Genomic DNA, 15,970 nt, shown 5'->3' on the forward strand with positions numbered 1-15,970 from the left:
AGGTAGAGGGAGTTGCAAACGGGAGACGAGAAGTGAGCATTTCAGTTCGAAGTAGTGTCAATAGACAGCATCGTGTTGCATATGTTGTGAATATTGTGCGAATCTAATAATTGACAGAGGGTAGTGATTAAGCAGAGTATTGTTACAATACGAGGTACTTTGTGAGCAGATAGCAATCAATATCACGGCATGGTTTAGACAGGAACTCATAAATGTCAAGAAATTGATAGGCCAAAATTATAATTATTATCCCCTGAGTAGTATAATTATCATGGTGTTCTCCTGTGTTTACATGCAGAGCCTTGACGTTGCTGGACGAGAGACAATATAAATTACATAAACTTGTAGCTCATAATGTGGGATGACTGCCGTATTTCATTGCCAACGCAAACCCATCTTGTGTCAGTGCAGCCATCCAGCAACTTGTACTCCCCGGACCAGATGCCGCTGCAGCTGAACACCATGCCGATGGAAAGCCAGGAGTTGTTGGCGAAGCATTCTGGTCTGCACAGTACAAGGCAAAGAACAATTATGAATTATAACGCATTGTAATCCTTCCCACACGTCTTTGTAAAAACAAACAAGCAGTGCCATTATCACAACACTTGATCAAGCATATTGATAGAGGTATTTTCCATTGTGCTGGCCCAGCATCTGCACCAGGAAGACCATGTACACTTACAAGTATCTTGTGTGTGTGTTTCTGCATGTGTGTGTGTGTGTGTGTGTGTGTGTGTATCCGTCTGTGCACACGTGTGTGTGTGTGGGGGGGGGGGTACACGCATATGTGTATTGGTAGGTGTGTGTGTGTGGGGGGGGGGGGGGGGGGTACACGCATATGTGTATGGATGTGCGCGCTGCATGCATGTGTATGTGGAATGGGGTGGGGGTGCACGCACATGTGTACATGCGTGTGCGCAATATAGCATGTGTGTATTGTGTTCGTTGAACATAGGGAGTCCTTCTGATTCCATAAACTTTGTGATCATTGTGATTTCATGTGCTTTGAAGTTGAAATTCGCAATACATGTACTAATGCTTGATTAGATTTATGTTCCACATGTTTTATTTATTTTATTTTACTTCAAGCACTTGTACTATCAAGCAAAACCCTACCAATGAAGGGAAAGAAGCAGCAGAGACACCTACTGAGTCAAATGACTGCCACCGTCAGTTCTCAAACAAAAACAATAATTGTTGTCAAATTGAAAATCTCACCTGTTAGTGTTGCTCACTAGCCACTAGTGACTCGAGTTGTTCGTCCACGAAATTTGCAATATACCACTACGGTACCAGCAAGAGTAGGTAAGTTGGCGTAGAACAACAGCTATGCAAAGCCATGTTCATCTCCGCTTCACTTTGGAAGGCAGTACAAGCACCCTTCATACCTCGACATTGCCTTGGAGTGGAAGCAAATTCACCATGAGTTGTCCAATTCGCTACAATCGATCTTGGGGTGATATTCGTGTCTTCTTCATCACCACTGCAGGCTGGACAGCCTTTGGGAAGACATGTGTCACTCTCCTGCTCAACAGATTCCTACATCTAGATTTGGGTACCGTCAGGGAACGAAATAGAGCTGCAAAACACCAAAGTAATTGTTTTCTTCCATTCAATTACACATGCTGAGCATGCACAGCATGGTGACAGCTAAGCAGTACGCACGTCATCAAGCCCAATTTCCAAATATGGAAGGTGTTATTTATGAAATTTGACACGGTTCCTCTTCTCTGATCGGCTCGAGACATAGCTCATCGGAATCAGTGCCCAATTCTCCTTCGGATAAGCCATACTTATTTTTGGCGTTCAGTTTCCCTTTAATAATAGCCGTCTGGCATGGTACAATAACCTTTTTTTCTTTTTTCTTTTCTTTTTAATGGCTTTCTCTTCTACCTCGAATGGTTTACAATCTGTATCACAATTATTTGTGGGTTCAGCAATAAAGGATGTGGACCATGCCATGCCATGGGCTGGCACATCAAAGCTACATGACTGTCTGTACACATGCTTTGACTGTTGAGTGTTGCTTGTAGTGTTGTAGTGTTGAAGACAAGTCTGAAGAGTGAAGTACTGTAGTTCACTACAACAACTAATGACTAGTACTACTACTAGTAACTAGTACTACTAGTAGTAGTACTAGTACTGGTAGTTTACTAGTGATAATCGACAAGAAGACGACAACAGTCATGGCATACAATGACACTGTACGGCATCTTGTGACGTCTTGTCGTCCCGACTCCTGATGTCATAATGAAGCGAGCATTGACATGTTTGTTGTCTTTGGCAACGGGCACTGTATTGGCCTTGGCAACAAGTCGGGTCGGGCATAGACTGATAGAGATCTATTCCGACGCTTGCAAGGGCCGTAGCTCATGTAGATCTACCCCCACTCCCAGGCCTCACCCACATGCACATGGACCTGCACTGGACTCTGGTCCAGTCTGGCGACGTGGAGTGGAGTGGAGTGGAGGCATCACCCCCCCCCCCCCCCCCCCCCCCATGATCTACACTACAGACTCAGTAGATCTTCTCCGGTAGAGTCTACTTCAGTAGATCTACTTGTCGACCATGTCGACTCTCGACAAAGAAGCTGCCTTGTGCGCATGCGGGATGACGTTTTTTTTGGCAAGTCGCATGACTACATTACTCATTAGTACATAACCATGATAACCCTGCAGGGCCTGGGCCATGATGCCTGATGGGCAGTGTACTAGTGTGTCCCCTCGATGTTACTTCGTTTTCGACAGAATCCCACGCTAATCAGCTGCTTCATCCGCTGTGTCCGGCGGCACTCCTCTCGACAAGTTCAGGCCGCGTTCCTGGCACTGTGGCAGCAGCCAAACTGTCCCTATCTGTGGCAGTGGAGGATGGCCACTCTCGCTGTAAAGTTCTGGCTGTCAATGTGTCAGAGTCGAGAGGGCGATTTGAATTTCAGGTGTTGCCTAATGTTTCTAGTTTGTTACCTTCCTCCGTGAATATCCGCCGAGCAACAAGGGTCGGGCCCAGTTCAAGTTGACTTTGGGCTTCTAACTAACTTTCCATTGTGAGTAAAAGCCCAGACTAACATGTACATAGACCCTGGCGTCAAACAGACTGTCGCTGCAGCGCTTGCACTCCGCTCAACGCTTGCTACCACCTACCCCTACGCCCGAGTTGAATGAAAAAAACTTGGAGGCTTCGTTGCTTCCGGAGAAGCTGGAAGACCTAGTTGGACGGCCTGTGTCTACCGACTAGATAAGGTCAAGGGCGCGTAGCATTGCGGGAAGGCTACTACTGCGTGATATGCAGGGCGGAGTGTCGCCGGTCACTTCGAACGTCGCATCGCTCCGTCGTCCACAATGAGATTGACTGCACAGGTAAGTTCAAGCACCGGTACTAGTACACGTATTATAGTTGATTGAGGAATTCCATCAATACTAGTGCATACCAGTATGTCTGTCCCCGGGGAAAATTGCGGAAAAAAATCGCAAAAACGCGGGGAAAAATGCGGCATAATATGGCATAATTTGCGGTAAATTTGCGTTAAATATGCGGTGAATAATATTGATGTGCGGCAATTTTCAGTGAGTATGTAGTGAAATCAATCAGTTACAAGTCTCTGGTGTAAGCACTCGTCATATTTGAGTAAAAAGCCGCCACGATGAGACGTTGCTGACCGAACAGTGCACTGTGTGTACGTGTAGTGCAACAAAGAGTTCAAAAAACGCGGGAATATCGCGGAAAACGCGGTCTTTTAAAAAATCGCAAAAACCGCGGAAAAAACCGCGGCTGCGGAATTGCAATTTTCCCCGGGGACAGATATGTGGGCAGCTACAGTAGAGTCGCGCGCTGAAGAACGTGGAACCCAAGAACGTCCAGCCTGAAGTTCTATGAACGCCACAGCCTAAAGCTAAGAACGGCGGTGTTGGTTTTCTGGCAGCTTGTGGGATTGTGGATTGTTTCTAAGAAAGTGCTATAAGAACGCAGCTAGATTGCTGAAAAATAAGAACGTCCCAGGCTAACCCTTTGGAAACAACATACTCTACTGTAGGCTAGGGTTGGGGTTGGGTTGGGGTTGGGGTTGGGGTGGTCACCAATACATATTACAGTAAAACTTGCCTGTCCGGACACCCTTGCTGGTGCGGAAACTGTCCTGATATGGCAGGATTCCGCTTGATCCAGGGATGCACTCTGGACCCACAGCACTTTGGTGCATGGACATTATTATGTCCCGTAAATGCAAGATTCTGCTTGGTACATTGTCTGGCAAACACAAGTTTTACTGCATAGCAGACCCAGGTGCTCAAAGTCCAGACACGTTTACAGCGTGTGTGTGTGTGTGTGTGTGTGTGTGTGTGTGTGTTTACCGAGCTGAAACTCACATCAGCAATGATCACTTGCCAGAATCCTGCGTGTGGGTGGAAGGTATCTTGTCGAAGTTTGTTTTGAGGCCAGGCTCGATTGAATCAGGCCATCTTTCGATCCGATCTGTTTCTCTGGAGTTCGCTGATTTTTTCATATCAAATTTTGGTGTCACAGAGGGTGCTCTAAAGTCCGTACAGCTCAGAGGTGACTCGAAACAGTAGTCGGAAATACACACGTATTTCTGATAATTGTTAACTTGCTATCCTTCGGTTACGACGGAAGTACCAAAGCGATATGTTTGGCATGATCCTCCACCAGTATTCCTTGGAAAAGCGTAGTTTGTTGCCGAAAGGCAAGCTGTTTTTAGTCAGCTCAGAGAAGAAGCATCTGCGCTATGAAAACCGCGGGGAGACGGTGGTGGAGATGCCAGGAGTGTCAACCTTTCTGCAATGATCGGTGGTTCTCTGTTAATTCTTCTCTCCTCTGGCCAATCTCAGCTATAAGCTGGCTCTTGATGATTTAGTGAAGGTCTGTTTGGCGCTATGTCCGTTCGAAATCGGTCATAGCAAAGTTGATTTTTTGCATGAAACCAATTTGTATTTCGTATGGACACTCGAAAGCCAACTCGCGCGGCATGGGACTTATGCTTATCGTAGATCCCTGAAAATTGGTATGCCAGGAGAACATACTACAGTGCCCCCTCGATAAAATATTTAAGTCGAATACGATAAAAGAACATGAAATTATGGGTGTACGCACTTAGGATAGCTGTCCGGACGTTAAGCACCTGGGTCTACTAGTCACACTCCAGGGTGCAGCTGGAGAGAGAGAGAGTGTACGGGCACAGAGAAGGGAAACAAAAGCTCTATTGGCGTTTCTCGTCTCGGAGTCTCGCGCATTGCAGGGCCGTAGGAAAGGATCTCAGTTAGTCTGGCCAAGTGCATGGGGTACTTGACCGGAAATAGAGTGCAACATGACAATTTTGGCCTACTGCCATTTTCACTCAGCATGGGGTGTGGGAAGTTATTTTCAATTGTTGTGGTCTTTTCTTAGCACTCACAGACCCCACTGCAGCTACTTACTTGTTGTGGTCTTGCCAGAAAGGCATACTAGGGAGGGGGGAGGGATGGGGTTATTGGAAAATCAGGCCAAAGTGTGCCTTTTGAGGGTTGAGGAGCCAAAAATTAAAAAAAAAACATTCTAGGTTCGCTTGAGAGCCGAGACTCGGTCTGACTGAGTTTTCAGCATCCGTAGGAACGCCACCACCTGCAAAGGTCCAAGGTGCAGATGCAGCTTCTAAAGCGGTAGGAAGTGAGTAGATCAACCCACCAGCAAAGTGGTCCCCAAGACCGAAAATCCCATTTGCTGCATCCATGCTTCCCTCGTGCCAGGCCACGAGTTCCCACATAACTGTGGGTCGCAGCATGGCTGGGAAAAATCCTTCCGCTTCCAAGCAGGACTTGAACCCGGTACCCTCTGTTCCTCAATCATGATCTTAGACCATCCCAATATGCCTGCCTATAGCGATGAACCAGCACTGTTTTCGACGATGCGCACAGGATGTATCCTGCACAGGACAATCAGTGGTACTGATGATTCGAGCCATGCATTGTACAATGCTACTTTCGATCTTGGAAAGGTACGGCCAAAACCTGGAAGGGGACGTAGCGTGCCATCATTCTACTTCGCTTTCGCTACAGCCACCTACAGTAATACTTGGGTCACACTAGGCCTATCTTTCAGCCGATTATGGAATCGTACAAGAAATCCCCAAGATCGGCGCGAACAATGCCTAGTGTGGATGGTGTTGCCGCACATGTTTCTGACAAATTCGTGTGGGTGGGTATAGGTCCGACCCAGTCGGCCGGTTTCACATCGGAGTCGGTGTCGGAGCACCGGCCGAAAAATCGGCCTAGTGCGAGCCAGGCATAACAGTGAAGTTTCAAACAAGGCACAAAGTCTAACGATTACAGCGAGAATGATCTATCGCTGACACATTGTATATACAGTAAAAAATTGTGTTTGCCGGATGCTGTACCGAGCGGAATCCTGTATTGACCGGGCAATGCACCAAAGTGCTGTGGGTCGAACGTGCATCCTTGGATCATGCGGAATCCTGTCATGTCGAGACAGTTTACGCTGCACAAAGGGCGTCCGGCTAGGGCAGGTTTTACTGTACCAGTGAGTGTACTCCCCTTCTACCTCCCTCAGCCGCTGTGATACACATGCTACATGTATGCAAAGTACGGTAAAACCTGGTTTAAGCGACCACCCCATGGTGCAAGCAAAAGCGGTCGTTAAAGCCAGGGCCCACAGTGTCTGTGTAGAACTGTCGGTGCATGGAAAAACGGTCTTTTTAACAGCAGGTGGTCGCTAAAACCAGAGTTCGCTTACGCCAGGTTTTACTGTACAAGTGATGTATGTAGTGTTCGTATGTGCTTTTTAAACCATGTACTTTCACTGTTGTAGGTTCTGCATTCCCGGGCGGATGGAGAACGGCCGGAAGATGTGGAATATTTGAACTTGACAGAGCTCTCTATTGGTAAGGTGCTGTGCACGTTAAGGAGTCATGTTTTTTGTTTTTTGTTTTTTATGAACTAACATACTCCGATCACCTTGTGATAATTATGCCGAATAGAGGAGTATCATGGTGATGGGGCTAGTGGTAGTAGTAGTATTTATTATTTTAATAGGGCCGAGGTGTGCTACTCAGACTATCGCACATACATGTACATATGGTAGCAGGCATCGGTGCTCGGTTACCTCTTTAATGCATGTTGTATGGTCTTGTCCCGGCCCCCACCCCTCATAATCACTGACATACGAGAACTTTGACTGGATCTCCCTGGGTGCACAAATGATAGTAATTTCTATATTATGCACATGTGTGCAATCCTATTGATGCCTTGCTCAGTTGCTATAGAGCTGCTTCAGCACTTCCCTAAATTGGCGTACCTGAACTTGTGCGATAACAAGTTGGAGACGGTGGAGAACTTGGAGTCGTGTAGGGAGCTATGGCACTTGGATCTGTGTCACAACAAGGTACGCATTCCTGATTGTACATGTATGGTCACACGATTTCCAAGTTTTTTGGTAGCTGATTAGTTTAATGTGAAGAAAAGGAGATGGTCATCTAGAGTAGATAGTCAATGAATGCAGATGATTACTTGTCCCGGCTTTAGTGAAGCTAGTGTTTAATAAAGTGATCATCGTAAAGACAAGCCACCTGTTTGTTGAGACCGCTCATCTCCTTTCTCATTTTACACCTCAGCATACATCAGGACCTCCAGCATGTAGATTCACCACATGTCCATAGATATTGATTGTGTCTGGGCCAGGGGCCAGTTGTCAAGGCAGGGTTCTAGCCGAAGGAGGGTAGGGGTGTAACTCCCCCCCCCCCCCCCCCACCCCACCACCCCACCCCCGGCCTACTTTGATTGAGCGCCCCAATGTGAACACGCGCCCCTACTCATTTGTCGATTTTGTGTTTTTCAGGAATTCAACAAAAATGCGGTCGATAGTCACTACCAGAGGGTTCATAAGCGCACGATTGTCTGGGGCGAAGTCGGGGTTTGCCCCCGTACGTTGCAATTTGCATGGCAAGACAATTTTGGGAAAAAGGATTACTGGGTAACTGATTCCCCTGCCCCCCCCCCCCCCCTATTTTGACCTGGCTAGAACCCTGCAAGGTATTACTTGAACTATCTTGGTTCTGTAAAAACCATACAATTATATCAATGTATAATGAAGTGCTAACTCTAACGAGTTAACGAGGAGAAATCTGTCGTTAAAATAGAAATCGTTATACAGAAATCGATACATATACTGTCCTATTGAGTGTTGAGAATAAGTGAGAATCGTTACCTTTGATACACGTAAACCAGTAAATTTTGGGAAATCGTTATATATGCGCCTCGTTAGAATATTGGCTTTTACAGTAGGTTGTAGGGAATGTCCACAGCTCCATTGTACCATATTGGAGATCATAGTACCATCCCAGCTCTTCTCTGTTTATGATTGCACCGAGTTCCGTTTGAAATTGTGACTGCAGATGCTTGCTTTGGACGGCTTACGCCACTTCCCCGTGTTCGGTACACTTTTCTTGGCCAGCAATCGTCTGGACTGGCAGAGCCTGAAGGCCATTCAGCATATTCACATTGTTGATCTACAGCTGCAAGGGAATCCAAGACTGCAAGACGATGTGCACTGTAAGTTATTTCTCAAAGTGTCTGAGAGGGACAGAGATGGACGTTAGGGCAGACAGGTGGACAGGCTGGTCGGCGTGTGTTTTCGAACGGCAAGGATAGGAGCAATCAAACAACAATGTGTGCGTGTGGTGGTCTTGTCCAGTGTGTATAGTACTGTGTGTGTTTCCCATATCATCTCGGAGAGGGAGAGAGACGGACGGACAGATTGACCGACTAGAAGCCGAGGGGTGGACAACGCCACACAGCAGGCTGACGTCGATTTTTAAAAGGAAAACTGGCAGTGGCCGAAACTAAGGGGCATTTTCTATAGCCCCTGTAGAATTATTTTGTCAATGCTCTATTCGGCCTCTTTCTTTGAAACAGGCCAGTGTCTCTGTCTTGTACAGATCAGACTGGGCAGACAGACGTACATACATACATACATACATACATACATACATACATACATACATACATACATACATACATACATACATACATACATACATACATACATACATACATACATACATACATACATACATACATACATACATACATACATACATACATACATACATACATACATACATACATACATACATACATACATACATACATACTCAATCTGCGGACAGAACTGTTTCATCCTTTGTGGACTCGTCAGCGCAGCACAGAGGAAATGAGGCCGAACCTGATAGCAATGGAAAATGAAATTTCCAAAGCCAGATTTAAACCAGGCCCGAACGTACCTGGCCAGATTGCTCAAACTGACAAGTCAGTGAGCTCTACAGACAGACAGACAGACAGACAGACAGACAGACAGACGGACAGACAGACAGACAGACAGACAGACAGACAGACAGACAGACAGACAGACAGACAGACAGATAGACAGACACACAGACAGACAGACAGACATACAGACAGACAGATAGACAGACACACAGACAGACACACAGACACACAGACAGACAGACAGACACACAGATAGACAGACACATATCATACCTCTGGGAATATTCCTATTGCCGTGGGCCGAAGGTGGAAACAGCTGGAAGGGAGCCAGCGACAGCGATGCATAGCAAGAGTTAATTTAAATTCAACATCATGAACAACAAAAGAGATTGCTGGATCTCTTGCTGCATACTTCTAGATCTGTCTGAAATAATAATACTTCAAGCCACTGTCCCTTCATCATGATGAATGAGTTTAGCCTAGTAGGCTTGGGAGTAGATACATGTACAAGTATATGACTGTGCAAATGTAAGCGCAAGCAGCAGCAGTTGCTGGGTCAATAGCACTCAGCTACTGTATGAATACGGCGCGAGATTGGGATTTTGTGACACCCTATGTGCAATGACGCCAATGACTTGCCAATACCAGTGGTTGATTTGGATGACAAGCAGCAAGTGCTAGCAACATGGGTATGAACATGATGAGCTCAACACCTACGATGCAAAATATACTTTGAGAAAGAGTTGGTGGACAAGCCGTTGATTATTCACTCTCATTGTAATATCAAAAAGTATTCTTTCTAGACCAAAGAGTGGTATATTTGATAACATTTAATAACGATAGAAATTTTTACGATACTTCTCCAGACGTTTCGTTGTTCTGAACAACATCGTCAGTGGATAAAGAATGGAGGGCTTTGGGTGGTGGCACGGGTTAATAGGGAGTGATGGTGGTGAGATGAGGTGAGGTGAGAAGGTGAAGGTGGGAAATACATGTATCTAAGTTAATGGTGAAGGTTAGGTGCGGGTCGATACAGGTGGGAAGGGGTACACCCTTCGGGTAGAAGTGTAGGTTGGTAGAAGGTGTTGGTGTGCGTAGAAGGTGGAGTGGCGTAATGGAAGGGTCGGGTTGATAAATGTGGGAGAGAGTCTAGGTAGGGTGTGGATCAGCAATAGGTGTTGGTGTATGTGGTGGGTAGAATTGGCAAGAGGTGTGTGTGTGTGTGTGTGTGTGTGTGTGTGTGTGTGTGTGTGTGTGTGTGCGTGCGAAAAAGAGTAAGGTAGTGAGTATTGGTATGCGTGGAAGGAAGATGTGACAGAAGGTGTGCGCTATAGGCAAGGGGTGCAGGAATATTCTGAGGTGGTGGGTGGGACTAAAACAGGAGGTTGTGATTCATCTAGTGATATATATAATATCAGCAATAGCAGCAGTATATACAAAGAGGTGTGTGTGTGTGTGTATGCGTGTGCGTTTGCAAGCTTTTTGGTAGTGTAGTGTGTTGGGGGGGGGGGGGGGGGGGGGTGGGGAGAGCACCGGGTGCGGGTGTTCTTCTTCTATTGCGATCATTTTTGGATGGGTTGGCAGATAGTGGATGGTGGTAGGCAAGTTATGCCAAGAATCCAGTTCCCATATCTTCTTTTCTTCTGTTGATAGTTGTACACAAACATTGGCATTGAAGAAGGAATCAGCACCGTCCTCGAATACGCGAACCGCTTCAAAATCAATACCTACTCCCTCACACCGGTCGACCTAAAAGAGCTACTCGGGCTGATTCTATATAACAACGTGTTCCAACACCCAACCCTTGGAACATTCAAACAGACAAGGGGATTGGCGATGGGCAGCAGACTCAGCGGCACAATAGCTATCATCGTAATTAGGGCTGAAACGATCATTCAATAACTCCTAACGATCAACCAATATCATTAACGATCGATATATTGGTTTTATCGATTCTTGTCGGCTCTACTCGTGTACCTCGCACACCAGTTTACGAAGAAATTCCATGATACCTTTGGTACCTTAGAAATTTGTGGCACCGCACTGTTGACATCTGTGGAAATCTGCCTGGTTTTATCAACATGAACTTGAGAATTTCATGTTGTTTCTAGAGCAAAGAATCTTGTCATCACCCTCTGGCAACTGCTCTTACCTCCAACCTCTCACACAAATGAACCAAAAAGACAAAGTCTTCTCTCCCGTTCTCTTTCAAATCCACAAATCAATTTTACCGCGCTTGGAAGTACATGATTGTACTCGTATTCACTATCGGATGGAGTGGCAAGGGCTAGAATACTGTCACTGATATGCATGCATAATAAATCGTTAGCACTCGTTTCGAACACTAACGATTATCGATTGCACTCTTAACGATCGATATGCGAGTTATCGGTATAATTGTTTCAGCCCTAATCGTAATGGACCGCTTTGAACAGCGCCACATTTACAGAAACATCTCGCCGCCATTGCCAGTGTTCGTTCGCTATGTAGACGACTCGGGAACCGCAGTTGACACTCCTGCGGAAGCACAATCTCTACTGACCAAACTCAACGGAAAACACCCGACAATCAAGTTTGAACTGGAGTTGCCGGACAAAGATGGTTTCCTACCAATCCTGGATATCAGACTAAAGATTCTTCCTGACGGCAAAGTCACACACAAGCTCTACGTAAAAGAAGCAAGCAAAGGGATAACACTACACGCAGATTCCCACCATCCAACGGCGGTTAAGATGGCGGTCATTAACAATGAATACAAACGAGCACAAGACAACAGCACGCCTGAGTTTGCGGAGGAAGCCAGACGCCTCATCTCAGATAAACTTGCAGGGAACGGCTATTCTGCAGAACACATCATCAAAGCGCGAGCCCGAAGAAGAAACACAAGTAAACAAACAAAAGGGAAACAACTGGTATTTAGAATACCGTACATCTCCGACAAGGTTAACGGCCAAGTACGACAGGCACTTAAGAAAAACGGCATAACGGCACGCCTCGTTAACCCTCGACCCCCAACGATCCAAGAACTCACGAAGAAAAAAGGAGAACCGGAAAAATGCAGAATGCGCGAATGCCCTATGTTCAGGAAGAAGTGCACCTGCAGATTTGCCGTGTACGAAGCTACATGCCACCTTTGTCACGAGAGATACGTCGGCTCGACTGGGAGGCAAGTGCACACCCGGGCCCAAGAGCACACAAATGCTGCAAAATCTCATGACAAGAAGTCTGCATTCGGTGTGCACTACGCAAGGGAACACCCAAACGCTACCCCAGAGATTATGTACGAGATTGCTCAGCTCACGGAGAGGGATGAGCTGAGGCTCCGGATCCGTGAGGCATATGCCATTCGAGACAAGAAACCAACTATCAACAGAAGAAAAGAAGATATGGGAACTGGATTCTTGGCATAACTTGCCTACCACCATCCACTATCTGCCAACCCATCCAAAAATGATCGCAATAGAAGAAGAACACCCGCACCCGGTGCTCTCCCCACCCCCCCCCCCCCCCAACACACTACACTACCAAAAAGCTTGCAAACGCACACGCATACACACACACACCTCTTTGTATATACTGCTGCTATTGCTGATATTATATATATCACTAGATGAATCACAACCTCCTGTTTTAGTCCCACCCACCACCTCAGAATATTCCTGCACCCCTTGCCTATAGCGCACACCTTCTGTCACATCTTCCTTCCACGCATACCAATACTCACTACCTTACTCTTTTTCGCACGCACACACACACACACACACACACACACACACACACACACACACACACACACACACACACACACACACACACACACACACACCTCTTGCCAATTCTACCCACCACATACACCAACACCTATTGCTGATCCACACCCTACCTAGACTCTCTCCCACATTTATCAACCCGACCCTTCCATTACGCCACTCCACCTTCTACGCACACCAACACCTTCTACCAACCTACACTTCTACCCGAAGGGTGTACCCCTTCCCACCTGTATCGACCCGCACCTAACCTTCACCATTAACTTAGATACATGTATTTCCCACCTTCACCTTCTCACCTCACCTCATCTCACCACCATCACTCCCTATTAACCCGTGCCACCACCCAAAGCCCTCCATTCTTTATCCACTGACGATGTTGTTCAGAACAACGAAACGTCTGGAGAAGTATCGTAAAAATTTCTATCGTTATTAAATGTTATCAAATATACCACTCTTTGGTCTAGAAAGAATACTTTTTGATATACTTTGAGAACGGGTTTATTCACAATGCCTATCGTGTGAAACCATGACGTAAGAACCAAAGCAAAAGCACAACCCAAATTTGGAAATAGATAGAACGGACACTCAATTGAAAATGTATTACTAGTAAAGATTGAACACAAAAATACTTGTAAGTTCTAAATATACTACTGTTTACTTAGTAGTAATTTAGAAGTAGGTTTTCACTGGTTTGAGGGAAAGACAGAAGTAGGTGTCAGTGATAAAGTTGGTGATGAAGTGGATGTCAGTCAAGTGTCAAGTTCGGCAGGAAGTGTGTGTTCCACGCAGGAGCAGTGTGTGTTCCACGCAGGAGCAGTGTGTGTCTCATCACTGTTTAGTAATACAGTAAAACCTGTGAAGGCGACCACTCAGGCGGATAAGGCGACCACCTGTCCTAAAAGACCACTGAAACCAGGGCCAATGGATGCTATATTTCTAGTCAAATGACCCTGGATAAGGAGACCACCTGGTAAAAGAGACCACGTTTTGAAGGTCTCTTGAGCAGTCGTCTTACACAGGTTTCACTGTACTTGTGTTTACTAAATGTCTGTAGTCTGCTTGTGGGCCGCGCATGATGCTCCCTACGTAGGAGCTTGCATATTTCCTGCCGATTTTAGAGCAACACACACACACACACACACTTCCTCAAATATCCGGTCAAAGTCGCCATACCTCTTCTTTGTCTAGTCGTAAAGAGTAAATAGTTTCCCAGGTACAAGCTGTGTTGCTAAATGTAATACTTAGCACTTGCAAAAGTGCTCGATGCCGCAAGGGCAGAGCCACATGACACGAGTTTTCACTGCAACAGTCCGGTGCATACACATCACTTCCGATGCTTGGCATGGGAGCGCTCACCCCAACCATGTGCTCAGGGCCACCTTGGTCACCCAAAGCTATGGCTAAAGGCGATGCCGCTGGTCCACTCATACACACCATACTCTTCCACTTCGGTGGTTTGCCGGGCGAGCTGGACTGCTCGAGTCGTTCATCTTGGATAACTAAGCTACAACAACTACCATGGTTTTCTAATGATAGTGAGAGGGTTTCCCAATCAATGGGTCTCCCAATCATCACGTTACAGCTCTGACTCTTCAACGACAGGTGCCTGCAACAGCTCGGCACAGGTGAGGCTGGAGATGGTGTCTTTGCTCGAGCGTCAGCCATTGCAATGGATGTACGATGTATATCTCTATCGATGCATCACAGGCATGAGTCTTGGCGGAAACGCAGCCAGCACAACATGCTTTGATATGTCTTGTGCATTGTGAATATAATACAGGTGCAGATGGGGTGGAGGTGTGGGTGTCAGCACGGAAAGATCCATGCCTGCTGCTGTCTCCAGTTAGTGCCCACAATGCTGCTGGCTGCCTGCAGTCACAAGCAACCTGTGTGCTTCAATTCTTCCACCTCAGCTGCCTCCTGCAGTTATGGTCCAGGAGCTTTGGCACTGCTTGAACCGGTACGTGGCGGCAGCTAAGGTCGGCGAGAGCTACTCTGACGAGAGTTTTGCTTTAACGAGCTCAGGGTCCCGGCCTGCCACCACCAACTTTCTGAACCAGGCATCAGCTGTGCAAGAAGCGATCAAACTCTGGGAAAGCCCGCAGCTGACTGCTACTGGTGCGTTTCAGCTTTGAAGCCGCTTCATGACATGTTTCTTCCTCTGACCATCACTTCGATATGTGTGCATGCTATCCTGCTCGCAACTGATAGAGGGAGCTGTAGAGCTGTAGAAGCCGAGACCATGCACACTACGAGAGCTGTTGGCGTGCTTTGATAATGAGATTGGGAGATACATGTACTGGGGAATGCAGCACAGCCTCCAGTCATTATCTCAGTGTAGTGATTTGTCAAGGCATGCTTCTGAAGTAGTATGTTGTACTTGTCCACGGGTCCACGGCCGGAGTCACGGGTGGACGAGAATTGAGCAGCATTCGCTGCCTGAAATACATGCTTGGAGCTGTCAACATCAAGACAATGCGCCGCATCAGGCAGGCATGCCACCGGTACAAACTCCACACAGGGTATTGTTCACTGTAGCCAGTGTAGGCGCTGTGTTCAGCATTTTCGCACCCGCTCAGGTGCTGCTAGCATTTAGCACATACTCATGATGCAGTGCGTGTCACCCAAAACAAACTATTTGTACTGACATATCTGCGTATGAAAATAGTACTTGCACCTGCATGTGGGGTGTCACAAAGTTCTCATCTCGCGCCATATTTGTACACTCGCTGAGTGCTATTGATATACTGCTTGCGCTTACATTTGCACATATATTATTATCTACTCTCCAGCCCAGCTGAACTCATTCATCCTGATGAAGGGACAGTGGTCGAAAACGTTATTTCAGACAGATCTTAGAAGCGTGCAGTAAAAGATCCAGCAGCATCTTTGTTGTGATGTTGCCAAAGGCAAAGGAGGCAGTTCCTC

General features: G+C 46.6%; 1 protein-coding gene across 1 annotated transcript in view; it reads left to right on the top strand.

Annotated features, from left to right (window-relative positions):
• The first annotated feature begins 2,761 nt into the window (after nt 1-2,761).
• Nucleotides 2,762-15,970, top strand: part of LOC135817560 (uncharacterized) — a 53,048-nt gene continuing 39,839 nt past the window's right edge. Inside the window, exons 1-4 of the mRNA XM_065330771.1 lie at nt 2,762-3,356; nt 6,814-6,886; nt 7,259-7,386; nt 8,396-8,552. Coding sequence (XP_065186843.1) covers nt 3,339-3,356; nt 6,814-6,886; nt 7,259-7,386; nt 8,396-8,552 — 376 coding nt within the window. The 5' untranslated portion in view covers nt 2,762-3,338. The remainder of the gene's footprint in view (nt 3,357-6,813; nt 6,887-7,258; nt 7,387-8,395; nt 8,553-15,970) is intronic.

The sequence above is a fragment of the Sycon ciliatum genome, chromosome 5 (assembly GCF_964019385.1).
Source record: "Sycon ciliatum chromosome 5, ocSycCili1.1, whole genome shotgun sequence".
Taxonomy (NCBI): Eukaryota; Metazoa; Porifera; class Calcarea; order Leucosolenida; family Sycettidae; genus Sycon; species Sycon ciliatum.